We start from the raw sequence: 12798 nt of genomic DNA, 5'->3' as shown, positions 1-12798 counted from the left end.
ACAAACTATTCCACTGAACTAGATAGAAATATGTACGCCGTGTTAGTTGAAGTGATTTGTATTCATCAGCACAGCTTAAAAACAGAATCTTATTTTTGCCAATCATGTTTATAGGCAACAACAAGGAGATGGAGCAGGTACTATAAAAATTTGATTCATAACCAACAATATTCTTAGGAATAATCAAACACCAACCTTCCCATATATAACAACATATTAAAGGAAGCATGAAAGAAAGCTTCACTGTTGAAAAAAAATATACTAAGTTAAGTCAACACATAATGATGTTTTTGTCCTCATAATAATTATGTTCTCTTATGGAGGGATGGGAACCATATATTCCTCTAGATGTTTTTGGACTGCAACTCCCAGAACTTCCCACTACTGGCTATGCTGGTTAGGGCTAGTGGGACTGACAATGCAACAACATGCACAGAGCCACATGATTCTCACACTTCATTGAATGCTGTTCGGTTACTCTTCCCTGCAAAATATATAGTAAGGATGTCTATGGAAATGGTAGAAAGAAACAAGAACCTCCAGATAAACAGCAATCCAGGGATTTCAAAAACTGCTAACAGTGTAAGAAAGGCTGTAGAACAAGAGTTTAATACAAGCCTGATGGGATAATGAGGACATGAAGACCTTCCATACAAAGTAGGCTATGATTCTCAAAATATTCCACCTGCAAAGGCACTATATAATTAATAGGGCTAATGGCAGAGGGAGTGTTCTTAAAAGGTTGGGCTGGAAACCATTTGGTGAAAGGTCATAATTAAGAATTAGAAATGGCACACTAGTTCCTGAAGTACAAAGAGAAAGCATGGAACAGTAATCAGAGAACAAACAAAGAAGAAAGGATATGTCTTATTTACTTCCTTTTTATTTTGTAGGAACTGACTCAAAACAGACAAACTGACCATTAGCTGTCATTAAGCAGAAGCCAAGATGGGGAGGTGTGCTATGTGAACATAAGGAGCTAGCTGCCTTGCATCAAGTGAGGCCATTGGTCCATATGGCCATGATTTTTTAAACACTGCTCTCTGGAGTTTCAGGACTCTTTCTTCATGGTGCTGCTTGAGATCCTTTCAAACTGTAAGTGCCAAGGACTGAAATCCTTTCAGAGCCATATAAAAACATCCTAAAACTGGAGGCCACTACAAACAAGATACTGGAACCAAATCGGTTCTATATGCAGAAATATCATTTGACCTGTGTGTGTGTGGTGGTCATGGTAGTGTCAGACTATTTACTTTTCAGGGTCAAGCTTGGAGGGGGAAGTTTTGCAACACAAATTTACTCCTGTATAGTAGTATCTGAATAGAATCTGATGTCACAAACCATTCTCCTTCAGTTCCAGGGAGGTTTTGCTAATTTTTTGATACCAATTGTGTTTTGAGGCAGACAGAGAGGCAGGTGATTAATTCAACAGTAAATGTACATTAATTAATGTTTAAATGGATGCTTTGATGAAAGTACATACATACAGTACATTTTCATTAGTATCATTACTGCCCTTATCTTTAAAAAAGAGTACTAGATGCAAGGCCTGACCTGAACCATTGTATGCAGGGCAAGACAAATGACTGAACCTGCTGTTTGTTTGTTTGTCTGCATATCACTTATTTAACAGGAAATGCATTCACATGAGGATGAACTGGGTGTTGGGGACATGGGGCTCTAGAATCATATTGTTAACATGGTTATACAGTTCCCATGGCTTAAAAGCCCTGGTAAAACCAAGTTTTTGATCAGAGAGCACTGGAATTGCATTTCAGAATAATGGCAGCACTCTAGACATACCTTTATACTCAGTCTGGCAAGCTGCCAGGTACTTGCACATGTTTGGGGCTGGGCATACACTCCGCCTTGCCCGAGTTTAGACCTGCATTGCAAGTAGGTGAGCAGCTAAACAGAGATCTGTTCGCAGCCAATGAGAAAAAATATATCTCTGACACTCCCAATCTAACAGGGTCATTTCTTTATGACTACTTTCTGAGACCTTTCCACTCCACAACATTAACCCTCTCTTTTTCCAAATTAAACTGAAAAGCACAAGTTGTCCCCACTTTATTTTCTGGAATTATCAGGCTTTTAACATGTTGCTTACCATAATCCGGTCACTGTCGATGATAGTGTTCAGTCTGTGTGCAATAGTCAATACAGTACATTGGGCAAATTTTTCACGGATGGTCTTTTGAATCAGTTCGTCCGTTCTGAAATAAACATCAGACACAGATGTAAAAGGAAACAAATCCAGTTGCAGGAAGTTCTCCTTTCTATTGTCCCTAACACAGAATTCATTTTTTATAGACAATGGCAGTAGGGTACATCCTTGTCTTTCAGAAGATGGAGAGGGAAAATCATTTTTTTTAAAAAAAAATATGTTACAGTACAGCAAAGCATGGATGAATCTTACAAAGCAAAGATTTTCTCTGTCAGAGAACTGGAATGGAATATAGAGTTTGTGAATGAAAACAGACACATTGAAGGTTTGTTGTTTAATATGCATTTTACTGGGAATGCAAGCATAATTTCATATGCAAAGTCATGAAATGCTTCAATTCATTAAACATTACTGATTTTCACATAAGACTGTGGAGTCAATGCTTATTCCTGCTCGTCGTGCATTTATTGGTTACAAACCATGCTGATCTGTGTGAAGTAAGTGCATTATTTATGAACATGGGTTCAGAAAGGTTTAAAAACACACTTGCCTGATCACCTTGCCAGGAAAGAGTGTATTCTAGATTATTAGGCTGAACAAGCACACATGCATTTATTCGTTTATTTAATGCACCCATTCCCCACATTTCAGGATAGCAGTTACCTTGTAATTCTAGAAGCAAGTACCAACCAATCCTATTCTGTAAAGGAGAGGAAACATACACATTTGTTGCCTCCAGAAGATTCCCTGCTTTGCACTTCCCTTCCTTTCATAGGCTTGAGTGGGCTGGGGAAGCAGAAAAAACAGTGGGCTTTATCACATGGGGAAATCAGGGGATTCAGAAAGCATTATCCAAGGAAAGTCATGCAATCACAGCTAAGATTATCACATGATGTCGCAATTAGAGAGGGCTTATCCCGGGAATAACCAGCAACAAGCCATTCACAGGGAAATCCCGCGAATGATTTGTTGCTGGTTATTCCCCCATTATTCCTGGGATAAGCACTCTGTAATCATGATGTATGTGATAATGTTATACTTAATCATGCGCCTTTCCCTGGATAAAGCCTATTGAATCCCCCAATTTTCTCCGGTATGATGAAATCCAGTGTTTAAGGGCTGTTTGGACTGGACAAAGTTGTGTCTAAAATGACCCTATCTGTCTGATTCTCTCCTGTTTTGCTAGACAGAAGGTTTTGTCCAAAGCTTGGCAAACGTAACATTTTTGGTCATTACAATTCCCAAATCCCTGACCAAGTGTAACCAGTGGCCATGCTAGCTTGGGAATTCTGTAAAATGTGGTCTCCAAACGTAACTTGTCAAAGTTCAAGTCTAGCCAGCCCCAGTCCTTTTGGCCCAACCCCCTCAAAAAAACCGAAGAGCTGGCTAACAACTGTGTCACCACCCAGCCTTGTCAAGTGGTGAAGCCTTATGCAGTAGATCTGAGTTGGTGAAAGTGAGCAGTTATCACATGTGTCATGCTAAGGATAAAAGATGCAATATAATGGTAGCTGTTTCACCTAGAGATGCCAGTTACAGGGAACACAAGGGAGTTTATGCTATTTCACTTATGGATTACTTGTGGGTTTCCCAGAATCACCTGAGTGGTCAAAGTGGGAAGAGAATAATAATCTAGATAAACCTTGGATCAGGAGCAGCAGGTCTTTTTTTATGTTCTTAAAACTTTTTTTAAAATAACAATTTTTATTTATCATTATTTCACAAAGAGCACTCCCTGTGGTTAATTCACAACCAACTTGTTCTAACATTTATTTACAAACATTGTTATGGCTGCACAACTGATGCTAAATGGGGAATGGTTAAAATCTCAAGGGTGAAAAAATGTATGTTACTGCCTTAGAATCTTTGATGATTTGGATTATCATGCCCTACATGATAGTAAACAAACACCTATGTTACTGTAATATATATTAAGCAAAATTGTTTAAAGGTATATTTTTATTTTAGAAAATACTAAGTGTGTTATACTAGAAACAACATTATATTTCCATTAGCCTGATAAAAGCCACAGACTCCACTTCTTGCTCTAAGCAAAGTGTTTGCCAATGATCATTATTAAAGAAATGACATTTTTCTGTAATAGCTTTTCCTCTTAAATCTTGCTTACACAGCCACACATATATTTGAAGAAAAATAAGAGAATGAGAATGTTAGTCTGGATGTAAGAAAAGCTTCTACTTTAGTCTGATACCAAGTGAAAATCATCCTATTATATTTGCCTTTATTTCTCTTACACACACACACACACACACACACACACACACACACACACACACAGAGTGATCAGTTTACATCAACATGGCACACACACACACACACACAGAGTGATCAGTTTACATCAACATGGCTGGGGTTTGACAACTGTAGTCCCTCTAAACAGACCAATTCTTTTCCATCGAAATAACCTGGTTTCAGGCAAGATCCTAATATGTTTACAAATGGGATTCTAATTCACTGGATAACTCTAGGTCTTTAACTGTATTTTTACTTTTTAAAAGAGAATAGTATAACTTACAGAAACATTTATGTTCATTCACTGACTTTAGTCAGATATACCAGTAGGTTATCTATGGTTTAGCACTGTGGGACTGAATCTCAGATGTAGGAGTTCTCCTTCCTCTCTCATATGGCCAAAACAAGAAGCTTGGAAGCTTTCACTTCTATGTTTAAATAACAATGGTTTTATGAATATGTGAAAACCTACACAATTTTTATTTTGTCTTAACTCTAATTCAGGAAAACAAGCCAACTTTAAAACTTATTTAATTTTTTTTTTCTAAATCTAAAGTTGAAATAAAGCACAACTTGCTCAGGTTTGCAGATAAACCACAATTTGTGGAAACAGAAGTGAACATTGTTTCCCTGGGTCAAGCTGGAGAAGTCAGAGAAGGTGGAATGGATGAGCCCAAGGTTAAAACACAGTTTAGTGACAGGAAAAACCCAGTCATTTACTCAATTATGCTTACAAAAAGCCTTCTGTAAATGACCAACTGGGTTGAGGGTAAGTTGATGAAATTTATAGTAAGACTCTGTGGGTGAGTTACCTAAATCTTGTGTTTACCTTGGGTCCACATTAGCTGTTGCTTCATCAATAATCAGTACTTTATTCTTCTTCAGAATAGCCCTGGCCAGGCATACCAGCTGCCGTTGACCAACACTAAAGTTAGATCCAGATTCTGCAAGCTGAGTTTCCAGTTTGTTAGGCAGTTCTTCTATAGCCTCTTTTAATTGGACCTGCAGATATACAAACATGCCCAAATGTAAGGAGATTGCTTTAAAACAAGAACAACAACAACACAATATTCATCTTTTATATTTAATTTTGAAATATGCTACTGACTTCAGTCTTATCTATAAAAGATGGCAATAAATGCTTGGGATTGGGCATGACAAAGGTTAATCTAATTTAACATGTATAGACACTGGGAACAGGGGTAAGAATTCCAATCATCTGTGTGGCCCCTCCAAAACAAAACTGAGGAAGTGGGATCAAGAAACTAGCATCACCAAATGCCACCAGAATGCATCAGTGTCTTGCAAAACAAGGAGCCACTGCCCTGTGTTAAGCAAAACAAAAAGAATACTGTTTCAATGACCTGGAGGTTTTGACAGTGGCTTTTTGACCTGGAAGTGTGTGGCTCACCCAGAGATAATGGAAACTGGCCCTGGGATCCTTTGCAATTGTCCACCATGGATATAACTGGAGGGCAAAGGAAAAAGAAGCACTGTGTTTATAAAAAAATAATTACCTCTTGCAAAGATTTCCATAACTCCTCATCTGTGTATTCACTAAAAGGATCCAGGTTTCTCCTCATGGTCCCAGTAAAGAGAACTGGCTCCTAAAACACAAGGAATTTGCCATTCAAGATACTAATGTCTGATTAAACTTTATAGATTAGACTAAATAGAAAATATAAACTCACTTAGGCTACATCTGCACTGCCTAAATAATCTGGTTTGACACTACTCTGACTGCCATGGCTCAGTGCTATGGAATTCTAGGAACTGTAATTTGTCGCAGCACCAGAGCTTTCTGATAGGGAAGGCTAAATGTCTCATAAAACTAATTCCCATAATTCCCTAGCATTGGGCCATGGCAATTAAAGTGGTGTCAACTCGGATTATTTCGGCAGTGCGGATACAGCCTTAGATAAAGATGTTTCCTTGGTGCTGAAAAAGATACTTAGGAAAGAAATGTATATTCAACAAATGTCCATGTTATTTAACTGTAATGGTTGTTTCCTCAGGACATTAAAAGAGGCATGTTAATGCATTCATTAGATAAGTTTATTTGTATAGCGTACACCACTATAAAAAGTAATCCATATAAAGCATAAAATATAAACATCAAATACATTGTAAAAATAATACATTGCATTACAAAGTTAAAATCATCTTTAAAAAAACAAAAAAAAACCCTTGAGGGCTCAGATGAATCTACATAGGCGCAAGGACTAGACACACAAAAACTATATATCATTGGTTTGCAAAGATGGTGATATTCAAAAATAATTGAGGTTCAAATCTATCCTGTTACCCAACATGTTAATGCAGGCATACAGTAAACAAGCATTGTATTGAAGGAGTGTTCCCTTTCAAATAGACATCTAGCATTCTTTGAGAGAAACAGCTATGAGCAGACAAGACATAAGCAGCCCCTCATCACCTGTTAAATTTTACAAATCTTCCCTTCCCAAAGCTGCCTTCCCTAAAATCTGCAGCCACTGGAATGTTTAGAACCAGAAAAGCATATATTTCTATGTAACACATATGTAACATTTTATCCTAAATGATAAAAAGCACAACTTTCTAATCCTAACTTTAGTATGCCAAACTGCATGTGAAATTCTAAGTAACTATGGATGGGAGAGAGTGAGTGTATGTAATCACATGTTCTTATGTCCTTTACTGGTTTATTATCTAAGCACCAAAGAAAATAGTAATGCTTAACAAGCCTAACTGGTGATACCGTACTTTAATAAAAGAAATGTATACTCTTGTTCCAACTGAACCATATTTTAAAATACCAGTATCTCCTCCAAAAACTACTACCTAAAAGTACATATTCCAATCCTACCAGAAGGATGAAGAAAAAAAAGAAAGAAAGCAGGTTAGGAAAATGGTGTTTCAGGAGCATTTTTCACTTCTACTATTTAAAACAAAATACCTTCCAAACACAGCTTTAAACTATCTGAAATGCAAACTGATTCCTTATTTTGCAGTTATGAATATTTGTATACAACTTAGCCATAACAATAATGTTTAAGGCACCATGAGCTCCAATGTTACATATTGGAGCTTATCACATGAGGTTCAGGGAATGCAAATGGCGTGGAACGGAAGAGAGTGGGAAGGGAACGGAATGGGGAAATCACCCATATTACCGCACGGGGGAAACTATCTATTTAGACAGTATCCCAATGATTAACTGACATATTTTGTTAATTCTCAGTTTAAAAAAAGAACTCCTTCCATGTGAAGCCAACCTACTAATAAGCAAACCAAGTTAGTTTGGCTTTGCTGCATCATGTTATGCCGATAAATGGCATGGGACACTCGCCCCCTCCCCAATATGTTATATATTTTATGTTGGAACAAAAAAGTATCCCAATAAAATCAATAGATTCATGGGGACATTTATTCATCTCAGATTTTTTGTTTGTTTGTTTGTAGAGAGAGAAAATACATATTTGATAAGTGGCTTAAATCTGAGGACAAACTGCTTAGCTTTCTATCATGTTTCATTGATGGATTTTCTGTGGTTTAATGGTCTTTGACTGCACAATAAAGACTGATTGATACATGTAAATCTGAGGACACTGTTTACAACTGTGCAGGTAACCTAGTCATAAAATTCTTACAGTGTAGTTCTGGTTCTGTGTGAATTTTATAACAAAATGTGACACAGGTATACTAAAATCTCCCATTCTAGTGCAAAAGGGTAAAACACACCATTACCCTTACACACACACACACACACACATCTTTAATGTTAAAAAAACAGTCGAGAGGAGAGGCTAATGGCACAATAACAAGGCATTAAAAACTTCTCCCATGTTGTCCAGACCCTGGGGGAAAAATCCCCTTCTCGACACAGCTTTCCTTCCAGAAATTGTTATGTTTGGACATAATAAGATGACCACTGATAAGGTAATCATTTGCCTTTTTTTGGCCGTTGCAATTTCCCCTGACCCTTCTATCCCCTTGCCCACTCTAGCCAGTTGACACAACACTCCTCTATCTGATCAAGTGGGCTACAGTCCACAAAAGTTTATGCCAAATAAACATGTTAAGACTGAGGTGCACTAGGACTCTTTGTTGGTTTTGTTGCAGCAGACTAATATGGCTCTCCCATCCTGGGATACTGGTACTATGATATGATTGACATGAAATTAGATAGATATTGGCCTTTCTGAAGTTTCTGATTTACAACACAAGGCAAAGATAGTTCCCCCACCTCTCTAGTGCCAAAAGCATCTTCCTTCCTGAAACAATCAGAAAGTGAGTCAGATTTTTGTGAGGAAAACAACATGGGAATAGAGAGTTTAAAAGCCTACCTATGGTGCCCACTGATGGGGACTGCTATGTAAGACTGAGAGGTTCAACACATATGACCAAATTAACTGCTGCAACATGAATTCTGGCCTCTAGTCGGGTGTGCTAGTTGTGAAAAGAAGAATGTTGGCTTCTCCTGATCAGCTTCCCAGTGCAGAATTTTAGAATAATAGTTCAAAACAGCTAACAAATGTTCAACTGTCTCACACGCCTGATCATTTCCATCTTTACAATAATTCAAGCTGCATGTTTATTAAAGCAGAGAAAGAGTACAGTATAGAGATTAACTACCAACAAGATTACAACCCATGTAGCTATTTTGATTTTAATGGGCTGGTGTACTAAGCCAAGTTACAATGCACATCCAAAGCTTTTCGGATAAGATATTTCCAAACCACTTCTGCCAAGTTATAAAGGCACTTAAAATCAGCACAGACAGAATACATGTACAATATAATACTCATTTGTTATTTTCTTTTCAAAGAAAAAAAATCTATGAAGTAGATTTTTCATGTTTTCAAAGAAGACTACCACTAGTGTAATTGTAATTACAAAACCTGTTGATCAAAAGAAGCCTAGTAAAGCATGAAAAAAGATTGGATTTTCTTTCCTTCCCAAAAGGCCATAATTTTTTAAACAATATTTATTATAATACACTACTGGATGCAAGTTGAAATTATTGTTGAGATGATTTTCCATTTCAATCTATTTTTATAGGTTGGCAAAACGGGAAATTTGAATTCATAAAATCTTCATAACTGTTATAAAATTATAACAGCACACATGTACTGCAGCAGCAGATAAGGATAATTTTAATTACCATTTCCGACACAGATTATTATATTAAAATTGCCTGTTTCATGAGAGGAAGTTAATATGCCAAACCTGTAAATAATTGTAAATTACCGTCAGGAAAAGAGACAATACTGCATCAAAAGACTGATGGAGAGTAATTCACGTTCCATATAATGATATCCAAATAACCAATTAGAAGTTTAAGCAGCATACTTTCTACTGCAGATGGTTATCTTAGTAGATCTGTAAATACAGATCATAGGTGCAGGCTAAGATTCAATTAAGACATTAGCAAACAAAACATGGTTTGTTATGTGGGAGCACCTCCACAGACTTTTATATTCACCTCTCCATCTTTGGGTGGCCATGTGCTAAGCAGAGGACGCCTCACCATTAAATGGCTGGCTGAGGAACCAACCTGTGCTCAAGCCACAAGCCATCAGTGCTCTCTGTTCTCTAACACTGTAGTGTTATGCATTACTGTCTGGTCTTCACTAACCATGTTTGCTCTGATAATGGAATTGGCAAGTTGCAACCTTGTATCCAAACCATGATTTGACACCAATTTGAGTTAGATTTTCAAAACACGTTTTACATGCATTGCACCGTTCAAAGTTTATCCGTTTGGTTTGGTTGTTATGGGGGTCAGTATTAATCAAGAAGTAGAAATTGGAACCAAGTGTACTAGAAGTATCTGATCACCCATCTTAATTTGAAGCTGAGGTGGAATTGAGGCACATGGGTTAAAGAACAATGGCGATCAGATTTTGTTTCAGGGAAACTTACCAAGTCACTTGAAAAGAGGAATACTACATGGAGGATCTGTTCTGCTGAGAGACATTTTGTTTACTATTATCATCTTCCATTGCTATGTGCAACCACAGAGGTTCTGAGGGTTGGGTACCCACCTTCTTCACTAGCCCTACTCCTTTGATACTCTTTAACAATGGTGATTATAAAGCAGCTCCTTGACACAGGAGTCTGAGATCCAAAGCTCATGTTAGCCAGGGACCTGGCACCATAAATCATTGACTCATTTGAATGACAGGGATATACTTTGTCATTCTATTACCGTAGCTGTAAAGGTCAACAAGAATTGACTTGTTTACACAATGCTGTACCAATACTGAGAATAATGTTGTGTTCTTTTTTAAATCAAGCATGTCCCTGTGATTCCCAGGGCATTTATGGCAGGAGAGGGAATCCTATGCCCCTCCTTATTGTTATTTGATTGCAGCTCCCAGCAGTCCTCATCATTAACTATGCTGGCTAGGGCTGCTCCCGACTTCAGTTCAACAACATCTTGGGGAGTTGCATGATTCCCATACTTGATTTGATACTTAAGGTACAAGCTATGATTTAATATCCATAAGCACAAAAATAAAGTGGAGGCTATGGAAGGCCTGCTTCTACCATAAGAATAAATAAGATTTCACACCCAATTTGGCAAAGACAGTCTCAATTAATCTTCTGTCATCTCATTTTTTCATCTGCTTTTAATATTTCCCAGTTTCATCCCCTCTTTCCACTTCACAGAATCATAGAATCGTAGAGTTGGAAGAGATCGTAAGGGCCATCCAGTAAAACTCCCTGCCATGCAGGAAATCTAAATCAAAGCATCCCCAACAGATGGCCATCTAGCCTCTGTTTAAAGACCTCCAAGGAAGGAGACTCCACTACACTCCAAGGGAGTCTGTTCCACTGTCAAACAGCCCTTACTGTCAGGAAGTTCCTCCTAATGTTGAGGTGGAATCTCATTTCCTGGAACTTGCAGAGCTTGCACTTCCCTCTTTGTTCTAAGTTTCCTTTTAATGCTTCAGACTCAATTCAAAGTAAAAAAGTAGAATCAACTGAATTAACTGAGCAAGGTGGGCTGGACTGGAGGAGGCAGAATCTTGCTCTTCCCTGTAGGCTACAGCCTCTCCTAGCTGGTGTGTTCTCACTCATTAATAACTTTTGCCATCTTGACCACCCTCTGATGTTGCTAGGTCACATGTATCCCAGTTTTCATCTTTCAGATATTGGAAAGTATCTGCTATGTGCCTTTATTGTGTCTGAAATTAATAATTACAAAGGAGTAAATGAGAGGCAGAAGGCTGAACCCTGCCACATTTATTTATTTATTTTACTTGTAATTTCTAGAATAATTGAAATTGACAGGCTAGATTTCCTTTATTTAAAAGATTCATTCTGGGACAAGAGTCATGCAATTCATGGGCCAAAGACTCCTTTCATTCATGGACAGCAAATGCCTGCGTGTAGGTCTTATCTAAGTGTTCCAAAACAAAAATGGCATAACTGACTCAGAAGAGAATTCCACAGACAAGAAGCCAAAGAAAAGACCCTCTGTTGCTTTCTGAAGCAACTGAAGTTTCTGAAAAGTGTTCAAGGGTAGGCACATATAAAATGCATCATGGTAATCTGTCTAATCAAGTATCTAATCTAGATGTTACACAACAGATAAATTATGAGGCAAGGATGTTTCTCTCTAGGATGGAATGCAGCTGGCAGCCTTTTTTGACACAGATGAAGAATCAGATCTAACAGGACACATGAACTGTGAACTGGATCCTTACAAGAAGCATGTAGCCATATCACTATCAGGCTGAACTTCACTTCTGTGGTCAATGAAACAAGCCATCAATATCAACTCTGCCTCGAGTGAATTTTTTATTCCTAAACCAGGCATCTATCCAGCACTTTCATTATAACACTGTGATTATATAATGGAGACAAATGTAATTGACATATTCATGGTATTTCATTTATTTTACCTTACTTTCTTCTATGCTATTCTATTTATACCCTGCCTTTCCCTCAACATGAGACCCAAGGTGGGTTACAATGAGGCTAAAACAAGATAAAGCTTTAAAAAAAATGATGACAAAAATGTCAAAACACAATTAAACAAATTATCATATTAAAGAACGATTCAGGTTAAAGAGTGTAAAATCATTTAGAAACATAACAATAAGGATAAAAATACAACACCCCCCCATGGAGGGGTGTTTCACAACCTGTGAGAAACCATTGAGAAGGCCATCTCCTTTGCCCTCACCAAAAGAACGTGTCATGGTGGTAGGACTGAGGAAAAGCCCTCTCAGCTAGTTTGAACCTAAGCTACATAGGGCTTTATAGATCATAAGCAGTACTTTGAACTGTGCCCAGAAATGAACTGGTAACCAGTGAAGCAATTTCAACATGGGATTACATATTCCCTGCATAGGTCCCAATCAGCACACTGGTGGAAGAAATTTTAC

The 12798-nt window shown here is 37.7% G+C and overlaps 1 protein-coding gene across 2 annotated transcripts in view; it reads right to left on the bottom strand.

The window, feature by feature from the left end:
- Positions 1 to 12798, bottom strand: part of LOC149319138 (ATP-binding cassette sub-family C member 4-like) — a 183945-nt gene that overhangs the window by 28077 nt on the left and 143070 nt on the right. For both annotated transcript variants that reach the window (XM_089511171.1, XM_089511170.1), the window contains exons 27-29: positions 5938 to 6027; positions 5250 to 5422; positions 2111 to 2216 (exon numbers count right to left, since the gene is read on the bottom strand). In XM_089511171.1, coding sequence (XP_089367297.1) covers positions 2111 to 2216; positions 5250 to 5422; positions 5938 to 6027 — 369 coding nt within the window. The remainder of the gene's footprint in view (positions 1 to 2110; positions 2217 to 5249; positions 5423 to 5937; positions 6028 to 12798) is intronic.

Source organism: Sceloporus occidentalis, unplaced genomic scaffold (assembly GCF_023333645.1).
Source record: "Sceloporus occidentalis isolate IW3139 unplaced genomic scaffold, rSceOcc1.0.p SCAF_2, whole genome shotgun sequence".
Lineage (NCBI taxonomy): Eukaryota > Metazoa > Chordata > Lepidosauria > Squamata > Phrynosomatidae > Sceloporus > Sceloporus occidentalis.
This window is presented reverse-complemented; position numbering and strand designations above follow the sequence as displayed.